The sequence below is a fragment of the Caenorhabditis remanei genome, chromosome X (genome assembly GCF_010183535.1).
Source record: "Caenorhabditis remanei strain PX506 chromosome X, whole genome shotgun sequence".
Taxonomy (NCBI): Eukaryota; Metazoa; Nematoda; class Chromadorea; order Rhabditida; family Rhabditidae; genus Caenorhabditis; species Caenorhabditis remanei.
Window position 1 is genome coordinate 12,264,232 of NC_071333.1, and position 17,477 is coordinate 12,281,708.

Below are 17,477 nucleotides of genomic sequence, written 5' to 3' on the forward strand. Positions count from 1 at the left end.
TCATGTCATTCAAAGTAGGAAAAGCTAAAATAGTTCTTTATTGCTTTGAGTGGGCCAGAATGACTTCCATGAACTGTGAGGGAGTTTTGACGTTTTTTCACTTAAAATAACTTTTTTTTTGCTATTTCTGTTCATTTATTTAGAAGATGACTTCCCCTCATCACTCATGCTAAAAATGGAATGTTCCATCTGCATCTGTTTCGAAGCCACTCTTTGAAAAAATGTGATCCATGTAATTTGTCTTTTCTTTTCAGTTTTGCATTCACTTCATCATAATTCGTTATTTTTCCTGAATTCACTGATGACATCTGTTCAGTTATCCAGTTAATTGAACTGCTTTCCATATTTGATGAGTATGAGAAAATGAGAGAAGATAGAGAAAAAGGTCATCTGTTTGATTGTGAACCGAATGAGAAGTGGAAAAAAGGAGAATAGAGCCAGTCGTCCCAATTGCAAGGAGGCGACAGCCAAAAAAAGCCGTGAGGCTCTTGTCCTTTCCGAAAACAACTAGAGAAAAGATGCAACTAGCCGTCCGCCGGGCCGGCTGCTGGTGTCCGACTCTTCTTGGCTTGCGGTCCCCGCATCCTCTCCTGTTTGTTCTCGTGACCATTCCAATACTCTATCCGCAATGCACAATCGAAAAAGGTTATTTGGTCACGATCGTTTTTGTGTCTTACGCTCTCTGACCATTCTCTCAATGTCTGATTATCGTCAGAACCATTACAGTTAAGCCGCCCTCGGCTAACTCTTTCAACTGTCCACTTTTCGGTAAACACTTCTTCCGCAATGTCACTTGTTTTTCCGTCTGACGTGTTCATTTTTAACTGCATAGTCAAAGTAAATAGAGGCTAAAGTGCAGGAGGTTCGGAAATAGTCATTGAAACCTATTGCTAATTTTGAATTCATGAGAGGGATCACATAAAATAATTGAAAAAAAACCTCCTAGATCTTCTGACCTTTCAAAAGAATTGATGCATCTAAAGAAGATAGAAGAGTGCTCGTAAACGTTCCAACATCTCTTTTTTAGGACACTAAATTCCCTTTTCGAAACTGAATGCTTTTAGAAAGAATCCTATTTTGAAATGAAGAAATAAGAAGAAAGAAAAGTTCTTCGTTCTATTTTCAATTAAGGAATGGAATGGGTACGAGGTACAGCTGCTTTAATTTGATGGTACTACCCCGAACTGGATTTCATTTCGTTCTTTATTTTTGCACGTTTTCAATTTTCTCAAGAAATGTATTTTTGGTTTCAGTTCAGTATGATTTTCAAATTGGATACGTTTTCATTCGTATACGCTCTTTTTCTAAATTTTTGTTATTACTGTCACGCTTTTGAAAAGTAAATAGAAGCTACCGTATTAGCTCGAACGTTTTAGGTTCAGCGCGACCACGCTAAGCCCTATAATCCCATTGGAACGCATCACACCTGCTGCTTCCTTTGCTTCTTCTCATTAGTCTTAGTCACTCACCCCCCGAAAACAGTATGCACAGACTGAAAGGGTGACAAGACGGACGGTAAACACTTTTCCTTTACTGTTTTCCGCGTCGTTCCCTACCATTCGCCTCCTTAACTCACCGTTTCTTCACATTTTCACTCTCTATTCTCTCAACACTATTTACGTGTATTGCGCACTTCCGCCTCGAATGACCCATCGAAGAGCTACTCTGCTGTTCGTATTTAGAAGGGAGGCCCCTCTTCACCTTTCACATCCTACCCGCCCCTTTTTTGAGTAAATCAACCACTTATGGTGAACATGTCAGTTCACTGATAATCAAAGTTGATTGGACGGATAGGGTTGCTTCCTCACTTCATTCCGTACACTGTACCTGCGGTGGTTTCCTTCCTTCTTCCCCCATTTTACTCTATTGTGTTGTAGTACCTTTTGATTGGATTGACAACAAAAGTAGTCGTACAATGGCAGTACGATTTCCGCGGTTGCTGACCAATAAGAATAATAAGACGAAGAACTTTTTATTGTTTTCAATCGTTTTCTCTCTCTCTCTTTGTCATCCTGTTTTCTATAGGGCGTCCCTTTTTCCCACATGTTTTTTCTCCAATCACATAAGCTCAACATAAGTTCTTCCTGATGTACGATTCAATCATTTATTTTTGTCGATTTAAGCTTGAATCATTTCTTTGTTTTCCATTTTTGGAGAATCTAGTTCCGTCTTAGCAGTGCAATCTTCTGAAAGGTTTTGGTTTCATTACTTGATATGAAAAGAGTGTTCTTGGAAGGTTTATTGGAGGAGAGAGGTACTAAATTTCAAAAGATTCATCTTCTTTTCTCAAAATTTTCGAAATGTTTTATGCTCTTTTTGGATATCCATTTCCTGATGAAACCCATCTAGCTAATGATGCTCCCATTGAATCCCAGAGGTGGCCACTTTTTTTTTGTTGCACGAATTCACTTTTCCGTGCTTTTAATTCGGTCAAGTGCTCGTCCTCCGTCTCTCTTCTCGTTTTTTTCCATTCTCCATTGCCCAGATTTTACCAACCATTTGCAGTGTCGTTCTATTTTTGAAAATAACCTGGAGTACATTGCTGTTCCAATAGTGACTGCCTGACTCCTAAATATAACAAATTGTATACGAATTTCATTGACTGTTTGTTTTCTGCTCACCCTCCTCTGTGGTCACTCGCACCTGTTGTCATACCTCATTCGTGATTTCACTAAACACCTACTACATTTTCAGATGACGATCTTCACTAAGACCGAAACCACCGACGCCGAGAAGAAAACTGTCGAAGGCGTCAAGGAGGACACCCCAAAGGTAGGTTCATGCGTTTTTTGCTCTAGGTTAGGTGTCTGATATTTGAATTTATTTTCTGTATGAATAACTGTTCGTGGAAAATAAAACATATGAGTTTAGCAGGTGGTCGTCTGCGAAGCTGATGAGGAGAAGCACATCAGCAACTGTGGGTGGGTACCCATGGAGGGAGGAAACTTCGACCGGTAATATATGCTTAGAGATTTAATACTAACTTTTCTATTCAGACCAAAGGAGAAGAGAAGCTCTTCGTTTGGACCACTCTCAATCATTCGTCTTTCTCCATCACCATTGGCCCGTACTCCATCTCCATCTCCACCGGATTATGAAAATGCTGTGAATGCTCGCAGGTAATTAAGTTTTTTTGGATTCTGATAATCAGAGATGTATTCAGAATGCGCCGATGCACCAAGCTCACTTTCACACTTATCGCCATCTTCAGTTTCGTTATTTTGGTGTCTTTCTTCCTTTATCAACAAGGACTCATCAGGTATAAAATTATAGTTTTACAAATAGTGAGTTTGAAGTTTTCATGTCGGATAGATAACAGTTTCGAATTGGACCTCATTTTGAAGATTATTTTAATTATTGATAACAGTTATAACTAGACTCACTTGTAACTATACATAATTTACATTAAATTAATTTCAGCGTTGCCTACCAAAAAGGAGTTTACCATGGATGGAACGCGGCTACCTTCTCTAACCGTGGAACGACTGAGCGTTTGGTTCAAAATGTTGAAATCAACGCCAACGATTCGTACGAGAAGATTGATGTCCCAAAGTTCGGATCCAACAGACCAGCTATTTTCTTGCATGATTTCAAGCAGGTACTCTGTTGTTTTTGTAAATTCAACTCTTTACTTTTCTCTTTTAGAATCTTACTGCTATTGTTGATACTGTTGGAAACCGTTGCTTCGTCAAGGAGTTAGACCGAACCAAAATCAGAAACCCGAGAATGTTGATTGAGATGCTCAGAAACATTGATGTATGGTTGCTATAATAGTGAAACAGCTTCACATTTATATTTTCCAGATTATGGCTCCAGAAGTTGCTTACGCACAAACGCGCGTTGTTCGTGAAACCTACAATGTTGGAGATGAGCTCACCAAAGCTGACATTAGCGTGTTCAACAGCACTATTCTTTCTCGTCACTGTGCATTCCGTCAGACTTACAAGCTCAAGAAACAGGAAGCACAAACCCGCTCTAGACGATGTAACTTTACATTTCAGTCTAATTATAGATTAATAATTTGAAAGTTTCAGCTGCTGGTATTGGACCCGCTTTGACGTTTGCATCCATGGCTGGTGAGGAAGTGCAGTTGGAGGAGATCAGCTTCTAAATCGTTTTTCTTTTCCAACTAGATCACATGTTCTGCCAAACAATATTTATGCATATATCTAATGTTACTTAAAGGTACCAATTGAATAATGAGTTTTATTATTCCAGAGGTGCGGTGATTTTGAGAACTGTTCTTTGACTATATATATATGCTGCTAACAAAACTTTTATTATTTATTTATTTCGCTGACCTCATTTCCAGTCTCCTTTCTTTATTTTCTGTAAGTAGATGCAATCTTTCTTTTCTTATTTTTTGTGTAAAATTCCTAAATTGAAAAAAACACTTCCCTTCCAAATGTTAAAAAGAAAATCCATAACACGTTCCCGCAGTATGTATGGAGTGAGTTTTGCTTTCTTTGCAAAAAAGTACTAACTAACAAATGTTTCTCTGTCAGTAATCACCACGTGATGATTAACACCCAAATGGTTTCTCTATCCCTTTTTCCTTTTTTTGAATAAAAAGTCACACTTGATTTTTTGGCCTAAATCACGTAAGAAGCTTGACTGCCGGAAATCGAGCACTACGAAACAAATGACGACAATTAGAAAAGGAGGAGGAATGCAAAAAAAGTGTGAGACTACGGAAAAACAAATACGGAAATGTGTCAAAACTGGGCGGTAGCTATAGCTCTGCCGATATCATAAAAGGCAAATTCCGACTACATTTCAACTCCGGTTTCTGTTTTGACCACTTTATCAGAAGTGCTCGATTATGTTGGTTCCGATTTTGATAATAGCTCTATTTTCCTCAATAGGTGAGATTTGTTCTTTCTAAATAAATTATATCCATTGAAACAATGTTCAGTCACTACTTACACTACTAAACCACCATGTTGCCGTGATCATTTGGGGTCCGCGGCTTGCTCAAAGTTGATGCATCAAAATACAAGACTTTTTGCGAAAAGGTGCAATTCTGATGCCGAGTTCAGGTAAGTAACTTTTGAAGTTTAATTGAAGATGAATTTTTATTTTACCATTCCTAATATAAAATTTCCAGACTAATCCAATGTTGTTCCTCTTGTAATACTGACGGAATTGGAATGGCGTACGACTTGATTGCTCGTTCTCTTGTCTCCGAGCATTGTTTTGATAGATACGGTCCAAAATTCTGTGACAGGTTGAGCCCATCCCCTTTATTCCCTTCCAGTCTTGTTATTTTTCAATTGTCCATTTGCAGATATGTCAACAAGACAGACGTTTTTGAGCCACATAACACGTGGTCTTGTGACGGCGAAAATCCTCAAATTGCTTTCCGTACATGTCGTAAATCGTGCGGGTACTGCAATTTTAGCGTCGTCCAATACACTTTGGATAATGCGCTTCAGGTCTTTTTTTTTATTTGGCATTTGCAAAAAGAAAATTGTCTGAATTTTAAGGCGTGTCGTGTTCAACCGGTTGCCGAAGAAAAAAGAAGATGGAGATTGAAGTTTTATAGTAGTACAACAACAACATCATCACCATCACCAATGGAAGTCATAAACTCGACTTTTCAATTTTGGAATCATAATTAAAACAGCATAACAATAACTTATTGACAATAAATTATATAATTTAATACTTCCTAAAGACATTTTAAAGCCTCCGGCGCGTTGACCCAATCGAGACCACAGAATCCACAGGTAGCTCTGCAGACTCTGAAACCAAGTCTGAAATGAGAAGTGTCACATGACCATCTTCTGTTATTCCACGCGTCATCTCCGGTTTCAAAACGACTACAGTAGGCTGGACTCATACGATCAAAGCAGTTGGTAGAGTTCGCTGGTCCAACGAAAAAGCTGAAAAAAATACTGTGATTCCGCCAGAATTACAGTATGAAAACTTGCTTTTGAGCTCTTTTCCTATAAGAAATGCCTGCTTCACTGCAAGAATTGCAACACACAACTAGAGAAAAGTCTGGTTCCGTTTGGCATCTGCAAATTACATGTGTCAAGGTTTTGGTTTAAACAAAACTCACTTTTGAGTGAATAATTTGATATCTGTTCTTTTTAAATTCTTGCAAATTAATCCACCAGACTCATCTTTACAGCATGGAAGAGCTCGATTTGGGTTCAGTTGAATAGATTTTTGAATTGTTTGACTCACTGAAATGGTAATATTTTAAAAACTGGAAACAATGATAACTCTTACTTTTGAAACCCGGGTTTTGAAACATTCTTGGACGGATGATGGACATCACACGTTCACTTGGAGTTCTACGTCTTGAGTACATTGAAGAGCTCGCTGAAATATGTCTCATCCTAATTTAGTTGCTGTTTTCCACTCACCATCTATAATTCCTAGAACTCCAATCAGCATGTAGACAATAAACAATTTCGGTAGCAATCTTGAGATCATCATTTTCAAAAATGAATGGATCAGAGTGTGTGGTCGTCCGATTATTTTGCGGTTCTATTGCCGAAGGAATTTGTTTATCTATCATTGACAGGATTGGTGTCGCCTCAGAAAGAGAGCTCGTGATTCAAACAGATAAATGTCTTCACGGGCTAGATACACTGAGATAAATTTGGAAGTCTAGATAAATGATGAGACATTTTTTGATCTATGATTTGTAAAAAATGGATTGTGAAGTATTATTGGGTCGAGAAAGCATTTGAAAGCTATAATTATAACAATACATTACTCTGAAATACAGAAATACAAGTTACACAAATAGCAAATGTGTACTGTCTGAAATACCGTATTCTGATCTGGTTTTGTTTAGAATTTGTATTTATTCCTGTTTACACTGACCCAACTTCCGAATTCAAGTATTTTAATTCGTAGCGACTAAATATTATTGGCATAACCCATCCGATTTCCGTCACAACAAAAACATGCTCCATTCATATATCCGCTGCTGTTTTTCTCCGAAGATTCGTATCATCATAGTACGTAATAAACATAATAATACGAGTGGCCCAGAGCACTTCCCACTCGAAAACGGGGCTGCAACATTTTTACGCATATAGACCACCGGGGGGTCCCCGGAGAATGTGAGGAGGCCTTGTCAATCAGATTGTTTCGGCTTTTGTCCTAACGCGCACTCAAAAAGCGTAGGCATTTTAGGAATCTTCAACTTTTTGAACTTCTCCTTCTCTCTCATGGTATAAATGATGGGTTTGGTGTTTGAAGTGACAGCAACAACCAGAGAATTGTTGGCTATTTGCCCCTTTTTGCCTTTTTTTCACTTCTTTGAGAAAACGAGACTCTATTTTTACCAAGTGCATCATTCCCGGGCGGCTCTTTAGTATTCAGATCTCTTTGTATATCTTGCACTTTTTCATGACAACATGAAACAGCACCAATAGCAAGATGCTAATCGAAATACGTTGTGGGAGCTTAGATCAGAGAGTCTAGAACCCTTGATAGACAGTTCCTGATAAATACCTGTCTTATTAAGACAGCGCCTATGGCCTTTTGGTTAATGTTGATGTGAAACTAAAAGCAATAAAGAATGCAAACATCGGAACAATTTCTTATTTTCCGCCCTTTTTCTTGATAGGTTCTTTTTTTTCATCTCGCACATTTCACACATTTCCAATTTATTGCATATTTGTCGAATGCCAAAACATTTTCTACGCTCTTTTTTCCTTGCCATTTTCTTCTAACCCGTTGAAAATTAGCCTCATTCTTCTTCTCTTTTCGTTCGTGAAATCCATTATTCTTTTTCGGAATGTAAAGTATTTTTTGTTCCATTTCTCTCTTTCTCTCTTCAATTTTTGAATCCATTCCTCATCGTACCAAAAAAAGCGTATCCTAGTTTATTCGAATGAGTGTTATGCATCTCTTTTTTGTAATCGTCTCCGGTAAACCGCTATAAGTAGGAGAGGTGTCGATTCAAAATAAATATTTTATGTAAAAACATGCAACTATTAATTTCCATCGCTTCCTAATTTCCGGAATATGAATTAGATCAGAAAATGGGAATGAGAGAGAGAATGTATATATTTGGTGTCTTCTATTTCATCGCATTACTTTTTCATTATCTCTGATCAGAAATCTTCAGTCTTACATTCTCATCTAGTGAGCAGTGTCAGTGTCATAACGTAAGCTTGTTTTAAGTTTCAGATGTTTGTTTTGAAGTAATATGAAAAAAGTAATATCCAAAGTTAGGCTATTCTTAAAATCAACAGTTATTCGATTTTTCCAATACACAGGACACTCGATTCTATGTCTGGAAATTCCAAACTATGAAAATTATTATGAAAGTTATTGAGCCCACTATTGAATTCAAAATCTTCATTCAAGTCGGCAAATAGATTAATAATGGCAAGAGGGATCAGTATTATACAAGTAGTATCTTCAACCTTTACAATTGTATCTCACACTTTTCGATGGCTAAATCAAAATTTAATCCCTTTTCTCTCTGCGCCATCTTTTTCCAAAACCACTTTCCCAACCGCAATTCGATGAAACATGTACTAAACCGTATTATACAAAGACATCCCTCTTGTTCCAATGTGCCCTCTTCCTATATATCAAAAAGCTTTTTCTCTTATTGTTGGAGTGAAAATGTTGGAGAGAATATAAAAATTTTATTGACTTAACACCGTCTCTATTGTCAACTGTTTTTATTTGTTTAATTCACATTTCGCGCCCGGAGGGCCTTCGATGCTCTTCATACCGACAACATTAGGCGCTTATTAATTTGGATTAATACTTCATTCCCTTCCTTCTCATTTTTGCTTCTCAAGAAGCGCTTCCGTTTCCTGTTGCCATTGCAGTCACTGACCTCACTGTTAGTGCTTGAAAATTGAGGAAACAGATATGATCGCTGCATCGAGAACCCACTAGACAAATACATCTTGACAGTTTTTGTTTTTTGTACGTTATACACTCGAAATGTATGTTCAACATCTAATCGCGAAACTGATCTCATTGGCTTCTTCCCATTCTTCCTTCTCGTTTTCTTGTCGAGCCGAGGCATCTGAAGTGATGAATGAACAAAAAAAAATGTCGCGAAGGAAACCAACTCAATTTTTCAAAATGAAAGAAGAATAGTTAATTCATTCCTCTTTCACCCTCTACTCTACATATTTTTCTTTTTTCTTAACCTTCAACCCTTTTTCCGTTTGTCTTCCTTCTGTTTCCGTCACTCTTTTGTTTTTGTGCCCCCAGTCAGATCGGTGACACCTCAATGTCTCCTCTCTGTTTCTACCGCGTGCCAACACGTCCCTCTATTCTCTTTTCTTTTGTAAGCACATTGTAAATCAATTTGCTCAATGCTGCAGACCACTACCATCCCTCATTGTTCATATTTGCACAGAATGAGGGGTGATCTGCCTAAGTACCTTATTATGTACGAGCCGTTTCTTATCTTGGACAAGATGGACGAATATTGAACATGAGCTCGTCTGTAAATACATTATCTTTTTATTACCCTTATTCTGCATTGGAGTGTTTACCTTGTTTTCATATGGTTTAATTACCCGTGAACAAGACATGGCAAAAGCATTTCGGAGGAAAAAACTACTAATCGTCAAGTTAATCCTTCGTCGTTTCACGATGTCCGGTTACTTCTTTTTCAAATGACCACTACATGACTTTTCTTCTCTTATCGGTTCCAGAATTTAAAATTCTCATTTAAAAGAATAAGACTCTCTCTCTCTCTTCTTAATTTTTTTAATCTGTCTTGCGAGTATCCCTGTAATTGTTAATTGTAATTATTCTGACTGTCGTAGCTTTTACTAAAAATTTTTATCTTTCTAGACATATAAGATCAAACGCCACATTTGTGACTGATATTTATAATCGTTTCGTACTAATGAAACTACTAGTTTTATATTTCTGAATGACTTTTGAACTTTTCCCAATGATTCTACTATGATTAATTACTTGAATGCGAGAACCTTTCTCATTTAATATGCTCTTACGCATTCTTTTCATTCTTTTTTATTTTCCCCCAGTTTTTTTCTCTCTCTCAGCCAAATAAAAATATGAAAAGAGTGCTGAAGCATTTCGGAACCCTTCATCATTTTTGAATTGTTCATGGATTCATGAATACTCAAAAACTTTTGCTTTCACCAGGCCCGTCACTCGCATTGTCTTCACAACTACTCAAATTTCAGCAATAGCTAAAGCACCAACGAAATGTATGAAAAATAGGATTGACGCTTGACCCGACTATTCATTCTTTTCGAAACTTTTTCTTTTTGACTAAACTTCTTCAAGAGACTCTAAAATTATGCATGTAGTTGAAGGAAGACGCGAGTAAAGTCGTTTGAACGGAACAGAGAAACGACAACGTGGACCACAGAAAACCGCACCTTATTATGCATGTATGTGGGGCGGATGCACAATGCGGCCTCCTAACCAACTCGAAAATCAGCACATGAGCAATTGAGCACCGAGGAACACTGACACACGTCGTTCAGATGTCACACTAATCCTAACCGGGCGCGAACGTTTGCATGTCATTCTTAATTGAATCATATTTTTATGCTGATCCCCCGCCGCGCTCCGCCGCTCTCACACTTCAATGGCAACACATTCATTCCGTGTCGTGACATTTCATCTTCTCGTCTTATGGTAGTAGTTCAATGTCTCTCCTTATTTTCTCCAGCCTTCCTTCCCGCTTGCAACTTCCGTTCATTCACAACAATTCGTCGACACATCGGTCGCAAACTATTTTCTCGATTATACACTTTTCTTTTCTATCTTCTCACATTCTTTTATCTAGTCTATCCGTTTCGTTTTTCACACTCTGATATAGTGGATATGAACTTTTTCCCGCATGTTTGTAGATATGTTTGCCCTGCTCACAGGTGTTCTATCGTCATTGTAACCCTCCCCTCGTAGAACTAGTCGTTCTTGTTCAAACTTCACTACTATTTCGATTCCACAAACCTTTTCATCATCAAACAACTTTTTTGTCTTTTTTTCTTTTTGAAACTAAAAAAACAAGTAAAAAAATGACTGCTGTCAGAATCTGTCCATCAAAGTTTGACCAACATGATTTTTTGGGAATGTTCTCTTTTTCTCTAAAAGTAATGCTGGAAACAGTTTTTTCTGATTATGAGACATGAGTCATTTTCAGAGTACTCGTCACTCTTCTCTATCACTGATACCATCAGAACACATACCTTACGGAAATACGTTTTTCCTGTTTTTGATCGTTTTCGGGGTGTTTGTGTGTTCGAAAGTGAGGAAGTGAGTTGAAGCGCTTAGATTTTTTGGATCTTTGCCTCCAATTAGCTGAAATTTTCTTATTCTGTCCGATTTTCACTCTACTGGTGACAGGTCAAATAGTTCTTCTAAATTTCTGAAGAACCTTGCCTGCAACTATTCTAGAATAAGTTTCTAGAACTGATGATCCCTCCCACACAAAACGCGGAACCAACTTATTTCAACACAGTTACCCCCTATGCCCTTTCAATTTCCATTTCAATTTTATAATCCTATCGGCAACACTGATAACGCCACACCAAATACATTTTTCTCTAACTGTTCGCCTCTCACTTTTGATTTTTTTTTCAATTACATGATTGAAAAATAGCGAAAGATTTCATACAGCGGCCGCGTTTTTTGTTTTCATTCCTTTCGCCGCCCGCGCTTTTGGAGCATTCAGAATACATTAGCTCCTCCTCATCCAATTCACTTTTTGCGTTTTTGTTTTCTAAACGCTTTTTCTTACAACCCTCCAGTTCATTTTTCAGTAGTAGTGGTAGACGGAGGCGGCAGTGTCTTTTGATTCCACAGTTTTATATTTCTACTATGCTTTTAAAACACTTTTTCTTTCTACCATTGCATCCATGTCTCTGTTTCTCTTTATTCCTACAGCCACTTTCTGTAATTGCTGATAATTGTCTGTGTTCGTTCCCACAAACATCGGTGGCGAGAACGACGCAAGAGAAAACACAAAAAGAGTTTCGACTGTGACAGTCAGCTTTTCAATACTGTCAACAAAACTATCGCTGACTGTGAAGATTGAAATAATGTTTAAACAATTATATTATAATGGGAGCGAGAATGCGAGATGTCAATTCGGTTTTGAACCAACCTTCCTTCATTCCTCTCAATTTCCATCGTTTCTCCTCATTTTTCCTCATTTTTCTTTTCAAATCGGGTACAGATGTTTCGTCGATTGTCCCATCAATCATGCTTAATCGAGAAGTTGAACATTCTCACCTGTTCGTCGTCGATTACACAATTGGAGGTCTCTAATCTGTTTTTCGAATCGAGAACATCTAATCTCTCGTATTCATATTCATTTCCATACCACAATCCGTTTTTCCATTCAAAAAAGAAAACATTCCTCAGAATTTACAATCGAAACTATATCCTTTTCCATGTATCCCTTTCTATTTCTGGTCATCACTAAATCACAATATCCGTTACGAATTATCCTCCGCTTGGACTAACTACTTTCTATCAACTGTCGCAATCTCTACAGTACAGTCATAAGTTATCATAATTTACCATCATGGTTGCCAACGTCGTCGCCGGTTATATTATATTATCATTATTTCCTGCAGTAATAACCGTTAAATGTTTGTTCGGAAGGGTGCTACATGTACATAGTTAATAGTATAATTGCCCATTGTTTTCAATTGGGTCCTTCTGTCGGCAACCACCTCTCTTGTGACTCTTTATCCTAACCGCAATAGTACAAAACCACTGTGTATGCTAAACATGAACAATAAAACATTGATTAACTTTCTTTCAATAATGATTTTCAAAATAATTGTGCAATTTTAGATACATTTTTTGCTTCAAGTCTGGAAACTTTCCTTTCAAAAAACGTTTGCCACATTTCACAACTATTTTCCTCACTATTTTTCTATTCATACAATAAACATGTCATTTATGTTCAATTTCCCCATCATCCCTGCTCACAATCCCATCCCATTCATCCCGACCTACTTTCTAGGCGCCTGCACCTGCTTATAAATCCTACCCCTATTTGGCAGATGTCTTTGCATAATAAGATACTGAATTCCGACAAAAAAAAACGAGGCAGCCGACACAGCAAGACCAACCTCGTTTCCTTTTCATCGTTCTGCACTTTTCCAACCACCATCACCTCTTCATCTTGCTTCACCCTTCTTACCCTTCCCATCGGTTCATATCCTCTTTATTGCTCGATGATTTCATTATGAACAGATGTCTTTGATTTACATATCGTAAGTATTCCGTCACATTGCTCTAGACTCCTTGTGGTCTGCCGCTATGTACAACGGAGACACGAAGGAAAATTTGTGATTCATATGATCTCCCTATTCTTTTATTCTTTGTTCACAAATCTTTTACATGTGAACTTATGAATGTAAGGACATACATATAAGATTCATAATTCATAAATGAAAAGCTCTCATTCAGTCTGTTTTGTTCACGACATATTGTCGACATAGCCCTTTTGCATGTAGTTGTTTTCCTTGACGTTTTTTTCCTGTCGCTATTAATATACCATTCTTACATTGTTATTTTCGCGTTCACTTTCTGAACGCAAACGTACTCTCACTTGATGCTCTTGTCCAACCCATCATTAGATCCTCTTAGTAATAAAAACTTTTTGCAGAATTGCTATTCAGATGAGATGCAAATTGTACTCGTCCTCCTAGCAATTTATGGGACGACCAAAACAAATGCTCTGCGCATTGGTAAGTTGATGAATTCTAATTAAAACCATAAGCGAGTCACATAAAACTTACCTCGTTTCAACATCTCAGATCAATGTGGCGAGAGGGCACTTGGTATGCAAAATGGTGACGTACTGGATTCACAAATAACGGCAAGTAGCAGCTTTGACAAGCAGAGTGTTGGACCACAGAATGCGAGGTTGCATTCAGAACTGGCATCGGGGGCCTGGTGTCCAAAACCTCAGATTAACTCCAAGAGCTATGAGTTTCTGCAGGTAATTTTAAGTTTTAAGAAGACTGAAAACTATAAGATGTATTTTAGGTCACTCTGAATGACACTTTCTTGATAACCGCAGTGGAAACTCAAGGGAGATATGGAAATGGAACAGGGCGAGAGTTTGCAAGCAACTATATGATTGACTACCTCAGAACTGGAAGTCAATGGATAAGATACAAAAATAGAACAGGTCATGTGGTATGTTTTTGTTCAAATCGGACCTAAACCAACTAACATGTTATAATGTCTAGTATATGGATGGAAATTTCGACACCACTACCCCAGTGATCAGAGTGTTGGACCCTCCAATTGTTGCATCTCGCATTCGAATTGTTCCTTCTTCAAAAAACACACGGACAGTTTGTATGCGTGCAGAACTTCATGGATGCAAACATGATGGTAATTTATCTTTAACTATACACATCGGAAGCCAGTGTTTAACAAACCACAAATCATTTACAGGTGTCATCTATTACTCAACTGTGCCAGATGGTTCTCGTCTTGACACTCTTGACTTCAAAGACAATATGTTTGAAAATAGTCAAATGTACACTGAATCAGGCATCAAAAGGTTCGTTCTACCACTCCCTTTTTGTATCATAAGGACATCACAAACCAAGAATATAAAAAGAAAAGAAATAAAGAAAAGTTTTAAAGTAGCGGTTGATAACAGTTAACTTGATTGATGAATGTGATCGACAGTTACAAAATGTTGATGATTTCCAGGGGTCTTGGACTGCTGACTGATGGGTATGTGGCGCAGACGTCACCGTTTGAAAAAAATCAGATGAACAATAGTTGGATCGGCTGGAATAGGGACACTACTGGTAGGGATTTTGGAGAGAAGGGGATTTGAGAATAAAAACATTTCAGATGGACGCGTTACAATACTATTCGAGTTCGAAGATGTTCACAATTTCACTGATGTTGTTCTAGCCACATTTGGAAACAGAATTGATGGAATTGATGTCATTTTCAGGTATGAATTAATTTTTTGCATTTTAATAGGCATCCATTAAAAATCTCATATTTCAGCCAAGACGGAAAAACCTTTCCATTGTTCTCTCAAATATCTTCAAGTGAACGACAAACTATGAACAACACTAGTAGACGGTAAGTTCAATTCAAATCCTTCATCATTATTTCAATTTGTCCTTTTTAGTTATGACTTCCGTGTTCCTCTTCACAATCGTGCAGGCAGAAAAGTACGGATATCAATCAAGTTCTCGTCAGACTGGATGTTCCTGACGGAAGTTCATTTTACTTCAGGTACTAACTTAATATTCACCCCAGATTCAAGTTTTATGATATTTCAGCTGCAAACCTGACATTGATGTCTGAAAAGATACCTTCACCCCAATCCTCAGCCACTCAACAACTTCTTGTGATATGTGGAATTATCTTCTTGACAATTTTTGCCTGTGTTGCATACTGTATTTCAGTTTGTCTCAAACGCCGACAGAAGAACAAAAGTGTTGACTCGGTATGTGACTTACAGTAATTTCTCTGGAACCAAACTGATTATTTTTCAGAATGTCAAAAAAGATCTGATCATAACTCATATGGGTAACAAGCCAACATGTCATGTCTTCCCATCAAACAACAAATTATCAAATGGTTCTTATGAAGTCGCTAACGACATCCTCTATGCAAGATCACAGAAATCTACGCTGTTAAGTGTCTCGTCAAAATCAAGCTCTTCCTGCCGAGCTATTCCTCCGACATGGAATGATTTCAATTTCCCGCCACCACCAGAAGGAAGAGGTAACTGACTGATAGTCCAGCCGTAACTGAAAAAGTACTTTCAGAAGAGCACACCTATTCACAACCTGTTTCTCCAGAGAATACGAGCAGCAGCAACGGATCTTATAGAAGTGTCAAGAAAATTCCAGCTTTGTAAGCAAATTTAGCATTTCATATATTTCAAACTTCAAAAATTAATTCAGGAAAAAATACCCAACTAGTGCGCTGCTAATAGGAAAAGCAATTGGAGAGGGGAAGTTCACTATGATTAAGGAATGTATCATATTTGGAGGTTTGAAATGTGCACACAAATCGACAAAGGAAGAAGATTGCGTGCATGGTACGCGAGCATTAGGGGATGAAATAGCATGTCTGTTAAAATGCGGAAGACACCCTCGAATAGTGGAATTATTTGGAGTCGATGAGTCATATAACTTGCTTTTGGAGCATGTTGAATACGGATGTATCAGGAATTTCTGGTTGGCTTCGGATGCACCTTTAGAGTAAGTTTTTTATTGAGACTAGTTCATACAGCGATTTCATGTATTTATTTCATTTGAAACTGTTCAATTTTCAGCACCGAATTCTTAGCCAGGATATGCAAAGACATTTATGCCGCAATGGCATATTTGGAAAGCATCCGGATAGTCCACGGTCACTTTACACCCAATAATATCCTGCTTGACGGTGAATTTCATGCAAAAATTTGTTCTCCTCGAGGTCCATCTCATCATGCACAGCTTCGATATTCTGCTCCAGAATCTATTGTGAATGTGAGCATTCTTATTAAAAGGCCAATAAAATTATTACACTGTTCAGAATGAATTCACTCACAAATCAGACGCGTGGGCCGTGGCTACAACAGTGTACGAGATGGCTTATCAATGTCGACAACGTCCTTACGAGGAACTAACCAATGAGCAGATAGTTGATAACGCGTGTGCTCTCTTGGATCAACAACCAAATGGGGTGAGACTATCAGACAGTGGGAGTAATTCAAAAAAGTATCTTATTTTCAGGTGGTTCCATTGATGCCAACAGTTTTCAACTATGAAATTCTACAACTTCTCACTCGATGCTTCAGGGTGGATCAGTTGGAGCGACCGACATTCGAGCGGTTTTCAAAATCATTTCACAACTGAACCCAATCTTCTCAAGACATATTCCACATTGACCAATTGATCTCCAACCCCCATTTCTCCTACTTAATCAGGAACGATTCCCCAACTCATTCATTGAGATCCCTCTCCCATTTGCTTTGAAACAATGACATTCACAAAATCTTTCCCAAAGTTAGAAACTACGAGTATATACATTCAGAATCTATTGAAAACATAGTTTTGAGACCGAAGTGCAGGTATTGGCGAGGGCATTGTCAAATAGAGAAGAACAGATACAGTATTTTGCATTTCGGCAACGGTGTAAGAAGAAACACGCGGTGAGAAAAAAAAGAGAGAGAAAGAAATAAAACTGATCTTTTGATTTGTGATCTCTCTTTTGTAAATGCCTTCGCCATTCTCCTAACGGTTCAAAACGTTTTTCGACCAGTTGTAAAATTTGACCTAACCCCTTCCTAAGAGCAAATGAGCCTTACCCAAGACAACACATGATAGGTGTCCTATCGATTTGGACCACACAGGACAGAGGATGCAGGTACCCATACCGCGCACCCTCCCTCTCTTACTATCTTATCCTCTCATTTTTGCTTTATTGACCCGGGCTCTCTATCTCTTTGTTGACTGTAGTTATTTGATGTCTCTGCAGTTTTTCTCAGTTTTAGAGATCAAAAA

At 38.0% G+C, this 17,477-nt stretch overlaps 4 protein-coding genes across 4 annotated transcripts; 3 read left to right on the forward strand and 1 right to left on the reverse strand.

The window, feature by feature from the left end:
• Positions 1-2,694: 2,694 nt before the first annotated feature.
• On the forward strand, positions 2,695-4,111 carry GCK72_024425 (uncharacterized protein; the record flags this gene model as incomplete). The annotated part of the gene is made up of 8 exons (XM_003117781.2): positions 2,695-2,772; positions 2,872-2,954; positions 2,997-3,119; positions 3,164-3,259; positions 3,421-3,598; positions 3,646-3,756; positions 3,804-3,984; positions 4,035-4,111. The coding sequence occupies 8 exons, from the start codon at positions 2,695-2,697 to the stop codon at positions 4,109-4,111; spliced, it is 927 nt and encodes a 308-aa protein (XP_003117829.1).
• A 711-nt stretch (positions 4,112-4,822) lies between these two features.
• On the forward strand, positions 4,823-5,621 carry GCK72_024426 (uncharacterized protein; the record flags this gene model as incomplete). The annotated part of the gene is made up of 5 exons (XM_053735882.1): positions 4,823-4,865; positions 4,916-5,039; positions 5,108-5,227; positions 5,288-5,435; positions 5,487-5,621. The coding sequence occupies 5 exons, from the start codon at positions 4,823-4,825 to the stop codon at positions 5,619-5,621; spliced, it is 570 nt and encodes a 189-aa protein (XP_053579448.1).
• Positions 5,622-5,671: 50 nt separating this feature from the next.
• Positions 5,672-6,447, reverse strand: GCK72_024427 (uncharacterized protein; the record flags this gene model as incomplete). Its single annotated transcript, XM_053735883.1, has 4 exons — positions 5,672-5,885; positions 6,065-6,191; positions 6,238-6,330; positions 6,375-6,447. 4 exons carry the CDS (start codon positions 6,445-6,447, stop codon positions 5,672-5,674), a joined length of 507 nt encoding a protein of 168 aa, XP_053579449.1.
• A 7,177-nt stretch (positions 6,448-13,624) lies between these two features.
• Positions 13,625-16,829, forward strand: GCK72_024428 (uncharacterized protein; the record flags this gene model as incomplete). The annotated part of the gene is made up of 16 exons (XM_003117943.2): positions 13,625-13,688; positions 13,758-13,942; positions 13,990-14,142; positions 14,196-14,343; positions 14,407-14,515; positions 14,671-14,771; positions 14,818-14,923; positions 14,980-15,057; positions 15,107-15,213; positions 15,261-15,427; positions 15,477-15,708; positions 15,753-15,840; positions 15,891-16,190; positions 16,265-16,460; positions 16,507-16,656; positions 16,707-16,829. 16 exons carry the CDS (start codon positions 13,625-13,627, stop codon positions 16,827-16,829), a joined length of 2,307 nt encoding a protein of 768 aa, XP_003117991.2.
• Positions 16,830-17,477: the final 648 nt, after the last annotated feature.